The 20,201-nt window shown below is 34.3% G+C and overlaps 1 protein-coding gene across 2 annotated transcripts; it reads right to left on the reverse strand.

The window, feature by feature from the left end:
• Positions 1-4,354: 4,354 nt before the first annotated feature.
• LOC126680808 (alpha-1,3-mannosyl-glycoprotein 2-beta-N-acetylglucosaminyltransferase) lies at positions 4,355-13,198 on the reverse strand. Of its 2 annotated transcripts, none has more exons than XM_050376006.2 (19): positions 13,018-13,198; positions 12,864-12,914; positions 12,653-12,740; positions 11,831-11,893; positions 11,384-11,412; positions 11,212-11,288; positions 11,082-11,127; positions 10,205-10,267; positions 8,047-8,113; positions 7,908-7,976; positions 7,764-7,833; positions 7,590-7,651; positions 6,766-6,856; positions 6,571-6,664; positions 6,187-6,249; positions 6,055-6,093; positions 5,802-5,972; positions 5,308-5,440; positions 4,355-4,808 (listed from the first exon to the last, which is right to left on the reverse strand). In XM_050376006.2, the coding sequence occupies exons 1-18, from the start codon at positions 13,084-13,086 to the stop codon at positions 5,324-5,326; spliced, it is 1,329 nt and encodes a 442-aa protein (XP_050231963.1). In that variant the 5' UTR covers positions 13,087-13,198; the 3' UTR covers positions 4,355-4,808; positions 5,308-5,323. The 2 variants fall into 2 exon arrangements, with proteins under 2 accessions (XP_050231963.1, XP_050231962.1); XM_050376005.2 differs by having other exon boundaries at positions 4,355-4,883; positions 13,018-13,197.
• Positions 13,199-20,201: the final 7,003 nt, after the last annotated feature.

The raw sequence follows: 20,201 nt of genomic DNA on the forward strand, positions 1-20,201 counted from the left end.
AAATGTTATATGTTTACTTAATTTCTATATACGAGAACTAGTATGCGATCCGAAGAAACTAGCTACCTATTGGGTGTCAATAGGCTGTGTGATCACCAGTACCGAGTCGGTCTAGTATGTTTGCATATGAGTGATGAATTGATATAACTCAGCTGGAAGCTGATGATGAATATGATATTTACGATTGGGTTATGATTTAGATACGCAGAGTGAACTCGGCTACGGTGTAGCCTGGAAGTCCCCGTATCTAGTGGCTGGGCCACTAGCGAGTTGGACTCGCAATTGATAATTATGATTGGGTTGAATATATATGATTATTCGAGAGATGTGTCGCATGCTAGGATATTAGTTTCGTACGGATCAAATACATGTTATATGTTTTACAATATCGTTTTCTTAAAATGCGATGTTGTGTCTTTAATGTAATACTGTTAGTAAATGCAAACTCACTCAGTATTTCCCAAATACTGACCCCTCACTTTGATGTTTGCAGGTAGTGGAAGTCGGATCAGACAAACCATCTCCTTTGTGTTGGCAGCCTTTTGGCTTACACAAAGTATGAGTTTTATAGAGCTGCAGTAGTCAATAGGTGTCAGTATAAGATTTATGATTTAATTCCAAACGGTATTGGAAAAATAAACTCTGATATAGTTTTATATAAGTTGTTTATAAAGATGGTGTTTTATCCGTTTGAATTGTGTACCAATTGCCTTAAGAGGAATTGGTTATGTTTGTGATCAGAAACAGGGCGGTGCTGGATATGAGATATCGCTCGGTAAGACCCTGGTTTCTAAGAATGTGTTCGCGAATGTTTTCAGAAAAGAAATACGATGTTTTAATAAATGTATTATATATAGTAATATGTTTTAATCGCGAAAAAAAATTTATAACGGTTTTAGGCTTGCTACGGGTTTCGGAGCAACCACTCCCATTCCCTAGCGCCGGTCTCGGCTCAATAATTTGGGTCGTGACAGTGAGGGTGCTATTGAAAAAAATTAAAAGGTCGGTAGTTTTTTAAATTTTTTTGCCAACAATGTAACAGTTTTCAATAACAAAATAGCAATGAACTTGTTTGTTCTCTCCGATTAGAAATCACACGCTAATAGTGTCACGCCAAACCATCATTCACTCTAAATTGGATTACAAGATGTGGAAGAGAGATTTTAGACAAAAAAAAAATAATACAATTCTTTCTTATTTAGCTCAACTTTTATTAAAAAAAATTATTAGTAATATATAACAGGTCAATCATATTCGACCGTATATTAATTTATCATTTTTAATTTTTTAATCATCTTGATTCTTTTTGTTATTGATAAGGTGGCGCATTAATTATTATTTTATATTATGATAGATTACTTAAATAGTTAATTATGTCTAAATTCATCAAGTAGGTACTTGATAGTAGAACATTTAAATTTATTAAGGAGTTATATTCAAATTATCCCTAGTTGTAATAGTAAATTAGGACTACTATGTGAATTATTAAGTCAAACAATGTGCGTTATATAAACACTGAAAGACCCATCATGAGACTACTACATAGACGAACCGGTCTCGAGTTTCATGGAAGTGGAGAATACTACAAAAATAAAACATTAGATGAACAAGTCTCAACTTCCATGGAAGAGGAGATGTGGTGTTTGTCTTCCATGTAATTTGTCTTTCTCCATAGAAGATGAATCTAATAGCGAGGGCGGCGGCAGGTTTGAGGAAGACGGTAACGGAGTCGGAGACGTTTTAAATAAATTTTTTTCTGGCATAATTTTTTTTCGTTGAAGAATAAATCCTAGGGATCTTTCAAAAAGATGAATAAATCCTACCTAGGATCTGTTCAAAACGCTAAACCACAAGGATCTATTCAAAACGAAAAATAGATCCCACCTTACTTCGTTTTGAAGAACATATCCCATGTGGGATCTGTTCATCAATGGTGGTGGCCGCCGGAATTTTTTTCCGGTGCGCGGGTTAGTTTGGTATCCGGAGTTAAAAAAATTGGCGTCAATGGCGGAGTTGACGGCGGTTTCCGGCGGGTTTTGCGGTTTTCAGTGGAAATGAGGGGGTAAAATGATCCAATTTTGTAAATTTTACGTGGTGGGTGGGTGGGGGGGGGGTTGTGTTTTTTTTATCCACTTTTACGAACTTGAGTTTATTTGATTTTTTATATCTCAGGGGAGTTTTTGATACTTTACTCATAATTGATTTACAGATTGACCAAATAACTGTTAGCTACAAATTACTTCTGCAAAACAAATTGGAACTGCCCAAAATGAAAATGTTCAAGCATCCAAAATATTTAGCTAACAATCACCCATGGCCCCTGACTTTTAGGGATACGTGCACAAAACTCCATGAAGTTTAAAAACAGGCACTAAACCCCCTGATCTTTGTGGCGGTGCTCACCACGGTCCTTATGGATGAAAATATCCATGCGTCGTCTTTTGTTTGGCGGCTCTCTTTTAAAACAAAAAAAAATTGATAGCGCCATGTGTCAGTTGACACGTCTTAGACAAAAAAAATACCCAAAACACCCCTAAATATAATATCTAATTAAATTAAAAAACCCAACCCAAAATCCAACCGCCCATTCAAACCCAAACCGCCACCGATCTAACCACCGCCGCCGGAAAATTTTCTGTTCATCTTCTCCGAGTGAATGATGACCGGAAAATTTTTCGGTCATCCAAAGATGGTGGATCTATTCATGAAACAGATCCACCATCGGATCTGTTCTTGGAATAGATCCATCGAGGATCTAGGATCTGTCCCAAGAACAGATCCGCGCGGATCTGTTACAAGAATGGATGTGTTTCAAGAACAGATCCACCATCTTTAAATGACCGGAAAATTTTCCGGTCATCATTCGTTTGGAGAAGATGACCGGAAAATTTTCCGCCAGTGGTTGGGTGATGGTGGTTGGTTGAGTTAGTTGTGGTTAATCGATTGGTTTAGATTAGATTGAGTTGTTTTTTTTTTGTCCTTTTTTAAATTAAATTAGGGGTATTTTGGGTGTTTGAAATTTTTATGGTATTTTGATGACGTGGTAGCTGATGTGGCGCCGAAGTTTTTTTTTTTAAGACTGACAGTTGACTGAAAAAGACGGCGCCAAGGGTATTTTGGTCGTATTTGGGATTTTGTGAGCGCCGCCACAAAGATCAGAGGGTTTGGTGCCCATTTTAAAACTTCAGGAGATTTTGTGCACGTACCCCTAAAGATCAGGGTCCATGGGTGATTAATAGTCAAAATATTCCATCTTTTCAACTTTTTTTTCTGTTTATTTTTAAACCTTCAAAATCATCAAATATTTTCTATTTTCATTTTTTTCAATTTTAATTGTACCAATTTTTTTTTAATTGGAGGTTTTTTTGCTTAAGAAAAAGTCAATTTTTTTATTTGACATATAGCCTCAATTTTAGTACTTTTTAAAATTTTAAAATTTTATTTTTATCATGTGTCAAATATGGACATATCAGAACCATTTTGAAAGTGGAAAATTTTCAATTTCAAAAAATAAATATCACTAAAATTAAAAATTGAGAAACAGAACAAAATCTAAATTTTTTAAAATTTGAGATATAAATAAAAAATCAAAAAATGAAATTTTTTTAAATGATTAAACTAAAAGGAAATTAAGCTTGTACGCTTTTTTAGAAATTTTTACAAAAACACATATCACTTTTTTTTTGCAAAAATATGTTTTTTAACTTCTTTATTTGTAGAAATATGCTCTTTTCCAAATTTACCAATAATCTACCAAAAATGTACCTTCGCAAAAAAAAAAACATTCTTTCAAAAGAAACAATCAAAACGTATTTTTGCAAAGAGTTAACTGAAAATATAATAAAACCTTAACCTAAATGAAAATGTTGGTATATTTTGAATCCGTCAACCGTAACAATATAATAAAGAATTTAACTTGCCATTCTTACCACTACTATAAAATGTTGAAAACTGGAAACTGGAAACTAAAAATATCAATTTATAAAACAATGTTAAAATAACAGAAAATTCATATCCTTAACTATTAAGATAATATTTCAATTTAGCCAAATTACATCAAAAATTCAAACCTTTAAATCAAAATTGGACCACAAAAAATATGATGTTGTAGATATATGATTATACAATCTTTGAAAGAAATATGATATTATGCTTTCCGGAAAAGAAATTGACTAAAATTAATCTGATTTTCCTAATTTGACTTTTATAATACTATTGAAAAGAATGGGCTAGATTTATAAAATTGACATGCCAACAACTTGCATTGCATAGTTGGATACATTAAATTGTACGAAATCAAAAGACCAAGTTTGACACTGAAATTATTTTAAACCTAACAAATTTTACATGTGAATGACAATTAAACTATGCAACAAATAAAATACCCGCTCGAAGTGTTACACATATGGAGCATATATGGAGGCCAACAGTAGACTAAAGATATGTTTGCTTCAGACGAGCTCATTTAAATATCGGAACCACTAAAAGGCTGTCCTAAACAAAAATAAGAAGAAATTCACTCAAATGCAACAATTTAATTCACCTTCGTAGGTATCCTATGTTGAGAACGAATAATACATCATATGTGTTAGAGGAAGACCGAGCATATAGGTGATAACGATAACAAAATCCCCAGGCAGTTCTTTTTGATATGCAATGATCACAATCATAGCGTAGAAGTTAGCGTGTAAATATACTTAGCTGCTGATGTAAGTTGAAGGCAAAATTTGGTAACAATTAGTGCTGGAGAGCTTGTAACGATTGCAGCTACCTCCTTGATGTTATCCGGGATGAAATAATGCTCAAATCTGATAAACCCAAGAATAACTAATCATGTCATCCGTTTTTGTCTGATCAAACTAGTTTGTAACTCTTTAAAAGACCTGTTGATTAAGATAGAAAAGTACTTATGAATTTTGATATTAAAGAGAACATGAAATTAACAAACTATGCCATTGATAATTAGTAAATCGCTGTAGGCTAAAGTTAAACCCAGTCCTGTATTATACCATTTTTGTTCAGGAAGTCCATGTACCTTTTTTTTTGTTCTACGAGTCCCTTTACTTGCCTCGTTTTCGATTTTCATGTCCTTTTTTAGTTTTTTACAGTCCCTCTACTTACAATTTAGAGGGCATAAAAATCAAAAATTAGGTAAGTAGAGGGACTGGATGAACTAAAAATTTGTCCACGGACTTCCTAACAAAAATGGTATAGTACAGGGGCCTCCGGATGCATTTTTCCATAGTTGTATCGCCAAATTACACTCTAAAAAGGAGATGCAAATATCGATAAAGCAACTGATGTTACCTGTCATCAGCTAAAATCAAGCATCTTCAATACCCAGCTGTCTCAATGAATCTGGACCAACAAGGAACACACGTCTTTTTGTTTGATATCGGAAAACAACTATTCCCTTGTATGATGTCCTCGGTATTCCATCCTAAAAACATTAAAGACAGCATGCTAGGTTACCAGAGCGCAAATAGGAAAAGAACTTTAAATTGGAGGTCAATTTACTAGAAATAGAATTCATCCAGAATTTGCATAAACAAAAAAAGTAGAGGGGTAAGAGAGAAATTTTTTACTAATCTTTTACCTTTAATTGGCATGATGTTAAAATAAGATCTCTGTTCATTTATTTATGTTCAATCCCAAAAACCGTAATCAATGTTCAATTTTGAAGATCAAATTGATAACTAAAAGCATTAAACATAAAAACTTGACCGTGAAGTCATTGAGCCATATGATTTAATAATTTGTGCATCTTTCATCATGAGCAAGAGCTAACAAACAGCAAGTACCTTCCATTCTTCAAAAATACCAAATTGGCGTGCAATGATCTCAAAGTCTGCTTGGTTGTTGTACTGAATACGTACATCCCCTTCAATGTTATAAGCTTTCAAAACAACATCATTTCCGTGAACGGGCTTAGCATTTCTCAATGTGTTGGCATAATATGTTGGAAACTTTTCCTAAGAAGAGCAATACATAGTTTCTTAAACAGAACTAAATAATGGTATCCTTTGATTTTTAATCAAATAACAAGTCTATTACCTCCATCAGGTAGCTCAAATCTATTGACTTCCAGTTAACCTTTTGAAAGAAGATGAAAAGCCAAACATCTCTTATCACTTGAAAAAGATGAATTTATTAGACATAAGAAAATGAATAGAAATTGGTAAATACCCGGACATCATTCAACTTAATTGGCTCAAGGTACTGTTTGAAAAACTGCCCCATACTAGAACCCTGCAATTAGCAATCAATAATTCAAATAGTGAGACAATGATGCTATATTTGCAAGCCAACTTGCTGCAATGACCTTTAATTTACGGCATAAGTCATGATAAAAAAATAAGTATTATTGTTATTTAAAGGACATGAACTACTTTGAGAGTCAATGACAATCTAGCATTGTGAAAGAAGTCAGAACTTCGGGGGTCTGGAAATTCAATCTTTATTAACATTCACACTTATATTAAATAACGCACAGGTATAACTGTAATACACAAGCCTGAGTCCAATACATTGCAATAAGAAATACACTCAAGATGTTCATGGATAACATACATGCTCACCGAAGTTATAAGTCCTGCATACTTCTGGACGAATAAATTGCCGACCTTTGTGATTCTCCTTTAACCTTAACCAGTCATCCCAGTAAGTGGAGTTTTGTCAAGGAGAACATTAGAAAAAATACATTAAGTCACATCAATAAGTTTGATCTAAGAAACATAAAATATTACAGAAAAACTGAAAGGATATGCTTTTGGCCATTTAGGGGATAGTTCATCCCATATTGATCTAGTAAGCATCCATCCCAGTCCAGGAAAGAAATCTGATCGGTAAAGTGCATCTGCAGAATGCATGGCATAGAAGATCCGACAAAAAAAAAAGCAACTACGTGTTATTCTTGAATTACAATGTTCCAAACAATGACTGCCGAAGCTCATTGCAAGCGGAATTTATCATTACATGAATAGGAGAATACAATTTAGAAAGATGAGAAATGACACCATATGCCTTGAGAACAAATGTAACAAAAATTAAGATGTTGAGATCAACAGCATAGTGCAAATGAAACTACGTCCCTCTCATACAACCAAACCCCTATTAATCTATCTATATTTGCGTGAGTGAATAGCAAAACTGTAGCTACCACCCATGATTTTTTTTGTCAAAGATGGTAATCGACTCTTTAAAGTCTCAATTGTTAGTTGTTAATTACGGAGGCGGGGTTCGAACCCACAACCTCTCAATGCACTTAGAGATGCCTTAGCCATCCAAGCTAGGCCCACATTGGCGCTACCACCCATGATCAATAGAAAAAGAGGGTGAACTACACTACCAAGTCATGTCAACAAGGGCAACCTTCATCAAAAGTGCCAAATCGATAGTAGTTTGTGTATTAAAGGAATAACTGACAGGAGACTGAATATAGAAGGTATTACAACTATGATCACTATTGCTTAACACATACAAATGCTTTCACACAAAAGAAAGGTGCTTCTCATTTATGCACAAAAAAAAAATGAAACTTTTACCAGTTGTACATTTAGAACAAGATTAACAAAAGAAAAAAAACTTACAAGGATCATACACAAACTGCTTTTGTCCATTGTCATTCCATGAGGAAACAGCCATGATGGACCTATAACATCAAATTCCGATTGAGAAACAAATTAACACTAGCAAAGTCAATCTCCGATTCTCCAACTTTATTCTAATGAAATTTAATACATCTTGGACTGCAGAGAACTTACTTATCCTTGTCAAGGAGAGCGGCCGCAGCCTCAAAGTAATCAAAAAAATCAGGGGCAATCTCCATATCATCTGTGTTGAAAGTAAAATTGTAACATCTCTCTTACCTAGGAAAATAAATACAAGGTTTCATGGATAATATCTACCTTCAAGTATGATCACTCTGCTAAAATTGTGCTTGTAGAATAATTGATCCAATGCCCATTTGTAATGACCTAGGCAACGAAACCATTTGAGTGCATGGAATTTCTAATAATCAACATATATGAAGAAAGCATTCCTTACTTGCAATCTTGTAGTATGCAATCAACTCTCCAGGCCTATCTGGATGCACAGGTTCAGAATCTATGTGCTGCAATCAAAAGATCGACTCTGCTGTTAAGAAATTCAAAAGGACATGTTTCATAAAATTAGAAACTCTTTTCGATCGAAAAATTTATTCTGTAACCTTATGAGAATTTTCTTAACTATTTAACGGAAAGACGAACTCAAAGTTTTTATGTGCATCTATCAGCAAGCCAAAAGCATCCCATTCTTTGTTCCCCAAGTTTTGATACTTCCAGGAAAACCATTTAAGACACTATAAATTTGCAAAATCATCTATGACGTTTATCAATTGCACAAGTGGCTTCTTGCTACTCAGGCATGAGATGATCCACATGTACCACTTCTTGGAGCAGCAACCATTAAAAAAAAGGAGTCCACGTTTACTCATTTTCATAATATGTATCTTCTTATAGATTTTGTAAACCAAATAAATAAGTGAAGTTCCTAACTCTCACTTTTTTCCATTGACTCTGAAATTGGTGGAAAACAATGTCTTTTTTGAGAAGGTATTGATAGCGTAGTAAAGAATAAGTGAGAGATTAGATAATGGAATAGCCGAATGCTATGGAAATTGAACTGTGGACCAGCAATCATATGCCAGTCCTCCCCAAGAAAGAGGCAGCTGCGGTCGAACTCTAATTCTGAAAATAAGTCGGGGCAAATTAAATTGTTATTTAGATTAACTAAATGTCGAAATATTTGGATTGGAAGGAATTCCAATGCTGGTACTGAATATTGAGCAATTGCAGTTCCAAATAGAAAAAGAGCAAGACACGTAGTAGGATGAGTAGATGACATGGGAAGAAGTAATGAGAAAGTTTTTAGGACCCTAATTGCTGCTAATGGTATAGCTCTAAATCGAGTGACATGGAGGAACTGATCCAAATATAGTAGGGTTAAAGTTTAGTTGGGATTCAGAATATTACAGTGTTATTAGAAATCTCTTATGACAACGTTACATTAAAAAAAAGAGCAAATTATGCTAAGGTCCCTGAGGTATACCATAATTGACAGTCTGGTACCTCTTGTTTCAAAAGTTTACTTAATAGTCCCTCAGTTTTAATTCCGTTAACTATTAGGTCCCTCCGTTAATTTCGACATTTATTTTCAAACTATTTGCTACCCCACCTTTAGTTTTGTGAACGATTTGGTCCCTCATTTTTAATTATATTAAAAGATTTGGTCCCTCACTTTTAAACGCTTTAGTACCCGAGTTTCAATCCGTTAAACGATTTAGTCCCTCAAATTAACAGAAGGATCTCTGAGTTAACAGAATTAAAACTGAGGGACCATTAAGTAGACTTTTGAAACAAAGGGTACCAAACTGTTACTTATGGTATACTTCAGGGACCTTTAAGTAATTTGCTCTTAAAAAAATGAAAAGGAAATACACAACAAAGTCTGCAGCAACAGCATGGGTTATCAGAAGAGAGGCTTTTGTATGCAACACACTACTCAACTCAACAAAACTTTCAAGTTCAAATTCACTAAGATTTAATTGGATTGGGTTTATGAATTCTCCATACCAATGAATACAGAGCAATAATTTAGAGACATCCAATAAAACTCCAGAAATTTCATTCTAAAGTTATGCCTTTTCTTCTTCATCTTTGCAAAGAGGAACATACTCAATGTTCCTCTTTCCACACTGCACAAAGCCGAACCAACTCAATTATTACTCTTGTGTATTTATTCTTAAAGAGTGCCATCCTATTTTCATATGCACACACTCACTTCTTACCTAGTCCTTATTATTCCACTCATCTACTTTGGCAGAATCATCTTTGTCATAAATAATTATCATGTTAGCCTTGGCCACCTAGCACTCATTGCCATACAGTATAGCAAAATGTTTAATTGACACAAATGCAAGACAATAAATCAGCTAAGCTAGTGACTGACATTCAACTCTTTGCACAACTTCTTATAAATTGTAATACTGACATCTTAACATCAGAAAAGAGTAAGAAAATAAAACACTTCTAGCATGTCCAGTAAATCAAAGCAATCGCATGCCAATAAATGAATAAAGAAAATTCAAATTCAAATGAGAAAAGTCACATTGGGATAAAATTGAATTAAAGTGAATTTTAAGGCAGTACGGAATCGAGTTTACCTGCATGTATAATAGCTGATCATAACTCATAGCCTTGCTTCTAACATCCTCATTAGATCCATCCTAAAGATTAGAGAAAATTACTAAATAAACCAAAGGAAACAACAGAAAATAAAATATAGCTAATACAAACTCATAGGATGTTCAGAAATTTTCTACGTTAAAAAATAGGTCAGAAATTTTCTAGATGAAATTAGAATCACTATTTGATGGTTAATAGGGCATCCCAAAGATGTTCAATTAGACAACAGCTCGACTTGGACAGGAAGCCCTCAGGTTTACTGGGCCAGAGGATTCATTACATGTCAGGAAAAGCCAAATTCAAGTATTGTGATATTGAAAAGCTATTTCACTACTGGGACAACAAACACTAGAATCTTCCTTAATGTGAAATATGAATAGGCTTAGGGTTTATTGTTAATAAAGTTTATCAAATGAGTTACTATATAGTCTCTACTCTCTAAAATATGTCAGTTAGAAAAGTTCTTAATTAATTATTTGACTACTCAAATATTAACTTTTGTCTCTGTTTAATATTTGCATTTATTAGGCTAAGGCCTGAAATTTCTGGGAAAAAAGATGTCCTTGTGGCTTCTAGGATTAGGAATAAACTGGTTCTGTTTAGTGTCTGTACTTCTGAAATTAGTTAAGCAATTCCCATGGTTTTTCTCTTCAAGATTTGTCCAAGCAGGTGAACTACTCCTACACCCCATCCTAAATTTCATCCATCTCACCTAAGTCCTATAAATATTATAGGCTGCATCTGTCACTGTTATATACAATACATCTAACAATAATACTATGTAAAACTCAGATAAAAAGACAAATTAAATCATGAATTACGATATAACATTTATAATATGTTTAAAAGAAATACCTGGGACACAAAAACTGGATACTTTGAAGACACAGAGCTTTGGTACCTGTTGAATTGCTGTTAGCTGAATTTCTAAATATGTGTCAAAGGAACAATCCCAGAAAAATGGAAGGCCCAGCAGGATACATACTTCAATACAGACTTAATAGTCCTTTCCAAATAATCAGCACGATTGCAAGCCATAATCACAACTGCTGCTACCGGTACCTGAGAATGAAAATGGAAAATTGGTTTGAAAAGTTAGAAAGAGCTTAACAATAAGGCAAAGGTGAACAAGCTTCAAATACTTTCCACAGTTATACCTTGTCAGCCACTTTTCGAAGGCCTTTTCCTGAAACATCAACAGCCAAGTCTCAACACATGAAACTAATACTGGAAAAAAGGAAGACACCCACATGGACAGAAAATGAACAAGAAATAATCAAATAAACAAAAATAATAAATAGTATCAAGGAATAAACAAGTACAAAATTTGATCGACGAATCAACCAAGTTGCTCCAGCTAAGCCCATAAAAATTGCAACATAGACTTTATTTTCTCTAAGAAAGAGTAAAGCTTTTAGGCTAAGTCCAAAACTCAAAGTGATTCTGAAAAAGCCCATTTTATTTAATGAAGGTACATGAATTGCCACTGGGAAACTAGGTACTTCGAACTCTATTATTTGTCTCATTTTCTAAAACATGAACAGCCACCAGATATTGTTTTAGTTCAAGAAATTAAATTAAAAATAACGAACAAAAGGACTTACTTTCAAGATCTTCAACAAGAGCCTTCAGCTGTCTACACTCTTCACCTTGACGTTTTCTTTCTTCTGAAATAATTATGGCAAGGTCTAAGCAAAGGAATTATTAAAAGTCTCTTTATCCACTTTCCAATTGGAGAAAAAATACACAAAAAGATTAAGGGTAACATTTTCTCTCTTAGCCTAGAAGAAGTTGCAAGCAAAAGGAAATACAATGCTGTATCTTCTTTTAAAGTTATTTTCTAAAAACCCATAGAATGCCATAGGCTACAAGTTCTAATATACTCTCTCCGTCCCAAATTGATGGCAATATCTAACTATAATGTCTTGGAAAGAAAAAAAACATAAATAGACAAAAATTACTACTACATAAAATAGGGCAAGTGTGGTATATTTTCATAAATTAACCCATTTTATCTAAAGAACCTAAATTTCTCAATACTTGTGTTTGTCCTAAACTGCATATCAAGTTAACTGTTTATCAATTTGGGACAAAGGGAGTAGCAAATAGTAGATGATTTAAAACAATGAGTCATGATATAACATTTTACATCTTACTGAGACTCAAACTTTCATCCAAATGAAATAAACAAAAAATGAAAATGAAATGAGTAAGAACACCTGGTAGTCTACTCAATGACTGTAGCAAGTCTCAAAAAAATTTCTTTATCTGCCAGGAAATAACTTTCAAATGACTCCATTCTATAACGCCCTAATTACAGTCTAGCAATCCTAATTTCTCGATAAGTTCCTCCGAAAACCATTTCCTTATTAGAGATACTAATGACAGAAAAATAAAAGGTCAAAAAATGAGCAGCAATGAAAAACCTTCAAGAGTCAAAATCCGTCCTTGCTGCGAACTTATTTGATCGATCAGCAACCGCATTTGACTTGTACAATGGCTTTCGGATTCAACCTGTAAATTAATAAAGGAAATAAATCAACTACTTAATTTTTTTTTTATCAATTTTTCATTTCAAATTTTCAAATTACAGAAAAACTGGAATCAAAACATCAATTAAGTTAAGAAAAAACGCACAGCAGAAGCTAGACGATCGGCGTACTCTGATTGCGTAGCAAAAAGCCTCATCTATTACACAAACAAAAAAATTTAAATTCAAAAATTATACATTAAATTAGGTTGACAGAAGAAAATAAACAAATCAAATGAATTTGCAGAGATATAAAATTACCTGAACGTAGAAGAAGGCAATGGCAGCAGGAATCAGAAGGCATCTAAAATCACACGATAATTTAGGCATCTTAATCTTATGATTAGAATTACTTAAACTATAATTTAGTAAAGTTTCATAACTGATTCACAGAGAAGGAGCAGCAAGCAAAGCAATGAGGAAAGTGAGTGAAGTTCACGCTTCTCTTTCTGTTTTTTCTTGTTAACTCCAAAATGAATAAATGAGCATTTCACCCCCTCAACTTAGCACGAAATATCAAACAAATACAGGTTTGTAAAGATATATCATTTGTATTTTAAACTTGTCCAAATGGTGTCAAATTCCCTCTTCCACGCTTTGACTCCCGAATTAAATACTCCTATTTTTTCATTGACTTAAGTAGCAATTTGCCCCCTTAACTTGTAAGCAATGAACAATTAACTCATAAATTAACTTTGTTGGCAAATCAATACATGAACTTGGTGATTATGGGCAATTAGCCCATTTTGGCAAATTAATTTACAAGTTAAGGGGGCAAATTGCCAATTGAATGAACTATTAACTTACAAATTGAGGGGGCAAATTGCCAAAATGGAGCAAATTACCCATAATCATCAAGTTCATGTACTGATTTGCACTCAAAGTTAATTTATGTGTTAATTGCCCATTGCTTACAAGTTGAGGGGCATATTGCCACTTAAGTCTTTTTTCATTTATCACTTCACAATTTCAAATATCTTTATAATTTTAAAATTTCATATATTATTTAAATTTTATTAAGCGCAAACAACAATTACAACAAGAGTCTGACTCAGACTCAATCAATCAGAAAGACTACAAACTTGCCAATTCTGATACAAACTCAAGTAGCTAACAGAATTACATCTATAGGAAAATAGTTTAAGCAGAACATCCTGCCTGATCCAATGATAAATCAACTCAGCGTCTAATCTTTCATTCTTAAAAATCACTCTATGTCTAGCTCTCCAGATATTGTATATAGTGCAGCAAAACATAACTCTTCTGATTTTGGTCAGCATGATGTTACCCCTTGCTTTCTTGCTGAACCATGAGCATTCTCTCCTCCAAGCGCAGACTTCTCTATTAATCAAACAATTCTGAATTTTTTTCTCAAACACCTTGTGAGACACGCAACACTCAAAGAATAAGTGCTTAGTGCTTTCTGCCTCTCTGCTACACATCACACACACATCAGTGTCAATGCAACCCCATCTTTTCAATTTAGTTCTAGTTCTTAGTTTCTGTCTGATTGCCAACTAGGAAATGAAACCGTGCCTTGAAATATTGCCTGGACTCCACATAATTCTCCATCAGCTAACATCACCATTTTGCACATTAAAGTACTCCCAAGCAGACTTTATTGAAAATTTACCAGAGCTATTGAGTTTCCATCTGATGCAATCATCTCTCTCTTCCTGCTATACATAATCTCTATAAGAGTCCAACTACATTACATTGACATAGTTTATGTTGTATATTTGATCTGTATCATATTCCAGGCTTCTTCACTTTGGTCATCAATGGATCAGGGAACTTCCAGCAACCCCTTCTCCAAAGATCCTTGACTTGAGCTTGCTTTGCTATATCAGAATCAGCAATTGAGATATTAGGATACATATCATTCAATGCTTTACCTCCAATCCATGGATCAAACTAGAAGGATATTTCCCCCTTCCCCAAAGTATACTCAAAACATTCTTTCATTCCATCTCTAACTTTGAGAATACTTCTCCAGCTCCAGCTAGCTACTGAGGGTATTGTAATACCCCAGAAGCTAAAAAACTTCAATTTGTTTCTAATCACCCACATAGCCCACAAGGACTTCCTCTCAGCAATTAAATCCCAGACATGTCTCATGATAGCCACTCTATTCCATAAGACCATGCTCTTGATCCCCAAACCACCCTCATACGTCTTTTTACACACTTCCTCCCAAGCTACTAGGCTGCCATTCTTAAATTCAGATGACCCTTTCCACAAAAATTCCTACAGATCCTCTCAACTTATCTAGTTATTGATAGAGGTAACAGGAACATTAAGCTCCAGTAGACTTGCAAGCTAAATAAAACAAAATATATCAGTTGCACTCTTCCAGCATAAGTCAAATGTTTGACAGTCCACCTTGATACTCTTCTTGTGATTTTCTCCACTAATCCATTACAATCTTCTTTGGTTAATCTTTTGTTGATCAAAGGAACTCCCAAATACTTTATGGGAAGGGTTCCCTCCTTAAAGCCAATCTTCTGCAAAACATTAGCCTTAATTCCCTCTTCCACCCCATTGAAGTAATACAACTTTTATTTGCATTCATTTCCAAACCAGTAACATCATGAAAATGATCCAAAACTTTGGAAATTTGATCCACACTGCTCATGTAGCATTTACAGAAGATGAACAAATCATCTGCAAAGCATTTACACTTTTTACATTCATTTTCTAAATCAAATTTTCCTAATCCTATTTTTATTTTTTACATTTCATTACAGCAGCCATCACTAATTCTAATAAATCAATTATAGCCGTTGTAGCCACTAGGACCATCGCTTGAATCGTCGTCGCTTGAACTGTCGTCGTTGCTTCTGGTTGACTCTCTATCAAAAAAGTTTGCTTTTTCTTATTATGGAAATCCTCCTTTGTTGATGGTGTTGTGTTCACAATAATCACAATTAATTTCTTTTTTCATTTGATTCTTTTGTTTATTCAACAAAAAAGAAACTTAAACACTCTTGATCACAGGTAATTTTTTTTTACAAAAGAAATTGTAACGATTGGTTCTTTTGTAATTTATGTTCCTTGATGTGAGTTTCAATTTTAATATTGAGTTTCAATTTATTTTGTCAAGTTGTGGGTTAAATTGATCCACTTTCACAAATTTGAACTTATTTGATATTTCGTGCCAAATTGAGGGTTTTTTTTTATCATTTACTCATTTTAATTGAATTGATTAGAATTTTAATTATAAATTTTTAATTTGAAATATAAAAATAGTAAATATTTGTACATTGTTGTTGCCTATTGTTTTCTATAGTTAAGTTTGTAATTGGTTTAAATGCACAAAAAATCAGCAACTTTCGCGTGTTTTTGGTATTTAACATAATCTTTTAATTTTGGCAAAAAAGTACATGAACTTTCAAAACTTTGCAATTAAAGACACGAGCACTATTTTGGATCTAAAACGGCACCATATTAGATTAAAACGGCGCCGTTTTGGATGTAAAATGACACTTTTTTCGAAAGAAAACACACGTGGTCTTAATTGCAAAAAATTGAAAAATTCATGTTAAATATGCCAAAATTAAAAGATTATGTTAAAAATTAAAAATACGCAGAAGTTTGTGATCTTTTGTACGTTTAAGCCTTTGTAATTTTAACTTTTACACATAAGTACCACAAAATTTAATTAATTAGAATTAGTTTAGTTGTATCTTTCATACTTAAGAATTTTTCCTTCACCTATATGAATGTAAAGAAGATATTTGTTTTACAAAAAGGATGGGCTAATGGACCCCATCATGCAAAGGATACATCCGCCACTGGTAATCCAAGTGTATATTTACCTTTTTTCCAATTTCAACTTTAAACATGAAATTCATGAGTATTTGGTATGTGGCTCCAACATTTTTCAGACTATTGCCTCATAGTAATATGTCCCCCTAGTTTATGAATGAGGTTTTTTATTAATCCTCCTCTTTTATGAGGATCTGGTGGTAGCCCTGAGTTGCATCCGCCGTGCTATTTATAAGCTATGTCCAATTGTCGAATCCACTAATTGATCGATATCTAGTAGTGGATAGCTATATTCAGGACATGCTTTGTTTAGATCTGTGTAGTCAACACACATTATATTCTTCCCATTCGCCTTCTTTACGATCACTACGTTGGAAATCCATTTAGAGTAGTGAATCCCCCCGACAAACTTTGTCTTTAGCAATTCATCCACCTCTTCTGATATTATTCTCTATTTTTATGTTGAGAATTTTCTTTTCTTTTGCTTTATTGCCGCTACCACTCCCGCCATATTGAGCTCATGGGTAATGACGTGAGGGCCAATCCAAATAAAATTCGAGGCCTTAGAGGCGAAGGTTCCCACATTTGTTCGTAGAACCGTCTTGGAATCTGCTCGTAGTTTTAGGGTTAGGTTCTTCCTAGTGTTGACTTTCTTCTTTTCTTCTAGCTTTAGCAGCAACATTCGCCTTTCTAGCTTGCATTCTTTTTCATCTATATCATGGTTCGAAAAAAATTCTATCGGTATCGACTAATGTAATTCTTCCACTAATAGATCATAGAATTTTGTAGCTATCTTTTGATCTCCTTTGATCATAATGACCCCTTTCTCAATCGGAAATTTCATGGTCAAAGCCCTTATGATGGTGGCTAAATCATGGAGAAAATATTTCCCTAAGATTCCATTATACGATAAATTTATATCCACCATAGTAAATAGTGTCACAGTCTTTTTATTTACTCCCTTCTCTAGTCTAACCATGATTGTCACTATACCTAGAGAGTTTATAGGCGGATCCCGAATCCCGAGAGTCGAACGGAAACCCCTTATATTTTCACGAAAAGTCATATTTAGTGAAAATATATTAAAAATAATCACCTCTTATATTTTCATATCATTTAAATTCACTTTTGAAAGTGTACGTGTTTTGAAAAAGAGTCACCAAAACTCCAAGAAGCAGGTGAGTTGGTAAGACATTCCCCTAATTTAAATGAGGTCGCTAGTTCGAACCGTACTCATGTATGCAGTCGTTGAAAATTTGGAGACAGATTTTTTCCTCCCGTAAGGGACCTACCCAGTTCGAGTAGGGATTAGTTTGAATGTGAAAGGTTTAAAAGTGTCGTCTCATAATTGGGACTTGTTCGGGACAACTCATAAAATTAGCAAAAACAAAAAAAAGTCACGAATAATCCAAATCTATTTAATGGGTATTTGATTCTGTAGGTTACTCAACTTTTATTTTGTAACAAAATAATCACTGAACTTAAAAACGCTACAAAGTAATCACCGAACTTTGTTTTTTGTAACACAGGGAAGTCACTCACTATATTCCGACTTATTTTTACTTATATGTAATTTTCTCTCCCCTTTTCTTTTCTTCTCTTTCCCTTCAAAACCCTAATTCATTCTCTCTCTCTCTCTCTCTCTCTCTCTCTCTCTCTCTCTCTCTCTCTCTCTCTCTCTCTCTCTCTCTCTCTTATCTTTCATGATTTATCTTCACTATTATTTTTTCACTGTTAGCCAACCAACCACCGCTCATTCTCCGCACCGCCGCGAGCTCCTGAACTCTGATGAGATCCTTCGCGCTAGCAGTCTTCACAACGCATACCACCATTCATTCTCTGTACCGCCGTAAGCTCCTTAACTCCGATGAGATCCTTCGCGCCAGAGTCTCCTCCACCCTTTTAATATCTCACTGCCGCTAGTCTTCTTCACTCCTTCAGCCATCTACAGCCGCCAATTTTTCTCTTCTGGCCGTCGCAAGATTCTGTCCAAGTCGCCATCCTCGCCTTAAACCACCAACCTTTTAATTTAAAATTTAATTAAGATATTTAAATATGTAATAATGTGAGATTTATTTTTCAGGTTAAATTTGCTTTAAATTAAGGCTACTTTCAGTGTTAGATTTATTGTTATATCATAGATCTGTGAGATATATAAATTATAAAGTTTGTTGCGGCGGATGACAGTGACTGATAATGTGGATAGTAGTAGTAGGATTGTAAAATATAGTTTATTTTATGAATTGTAACTTTTTAATATTTAAATTAATTATTTTGAAATATAAAATATTAGTGTTCATCTTCTCTGAATTTGGAATGTGAAGCAGGTTGATTAGTGATAGTAATGGTAATGTTGGATGGTGGTTTAAAATATATATTAGGATATAGATAAACAGAGAGTTTAATTAAATGGGAAGTTTAAACAAAACGGTGAGTTTTGGTTTTAAATGGAAAAAATGATTAGGCGCATGACATGGCTAATGGATGGGAGCAAGATGGAGGAGAGAGAAGGGGTTTAAAAATTCAGTTGTCCATCTAAGCAAAAATAAACCGGAATACAGTGGGTGACTTTCTTGTGTTACAAAAAAATAAAGTTTGTGACTGTTTATTTTAATCACAGCCAATTTATCCATATGTCTCTTGGTTGTGATAATAGCAATAATTCTTTTTATTTCTCTGCTGTTTACGGCAGCCCTAATCATACCAAGCGCAATGATTTATGGAGATATCTTTCTTCTCTTAATGTCGATTCTAATTGGCCTTGGCTTATCGCAGGAGATTTTAATGCTATCCTCAACTCGGAGGATAGGAGTGGAGGCTCTCGTAATAGGAGTGTTGGGTGTCTTTTTTTTCTCAATTTATGAATTCTAACGCTCTTTTGCAGCTTGAGTTTGTAGGTCCTGGATTCACTTGGCGGCGTGGCTCCCTTTTCAACGCCTTGACAGATGTGTTAGTAATGATAGCTGGTTACGCATGTTCCCGGATGCCATTACTCATCATCTTCCTCGGATTGCTTCGGATCACAGACCCATTCTTATCAAGTTGAATAATGATTTGCTTAGTAGCCATATTCAAAAGCCTTTTTCGTTTTCTTGCTTCTTGGATTACTCATAAGAATTTTATTGTTTTTGTTCAAGATTGCTGGAATAACAACAACTCTCTTACTGACAATGTGAGAGTTTTTTCTGATAATGTGCAGGTTTGGAACAGGGAAGTTTTCAGAAATATTTTTAAACAAAAAAGGGTTCTTATGGAAAGGATTAATGGTATTCAAAAGGCCTTAGAAAATCGCCATTCGAACTTCCTCTCTGATTTGGCAACTCAGCTTGAAAAAGATCTCAACGACATCCTTTTGAGAGAAGAATCTCTCTGGCTTCAAAAATCCCGTTGCAACTGGATTTTGCTTGGTGACAGAAATACCTCCTATTTCCATGCCAGAACTATCTCGAGACGGGAAAAAAATTGTATTTATTCTCTTAAGGATGCGGCTGGGAATTGGAGTAATGATGAGGACTCTCTCCGTTCTATGGTTGTCTCCTTCTTCATAGACCTCTATACCGAGGATGATGTAGCCAGACCTGTTTACTCGGTTCGTAATTGCTTCCCTTTGATGGAGGACAGTATGGTGTTAACGCTGAATAAAGAGATCACCCACAGTGATTGCCATCAAGCTCTTT

The sequence above is a fragment of the Mercurialis annua genome, linkage group LG5, assembly GCF_937616625.2.
Source record: "Mercurialis annua linkage group LG5, ddMerAnnu1.2, whole genome shotgun sequence".
Classification (NCBI taxonomy): domain Eukaryota; kingdom Viridiplantae; phylum Streptophyta; class Magnoliopsida; order Malpighiales; family Euphorbiaceae; genus Mercurialis; species Mercurialis annua.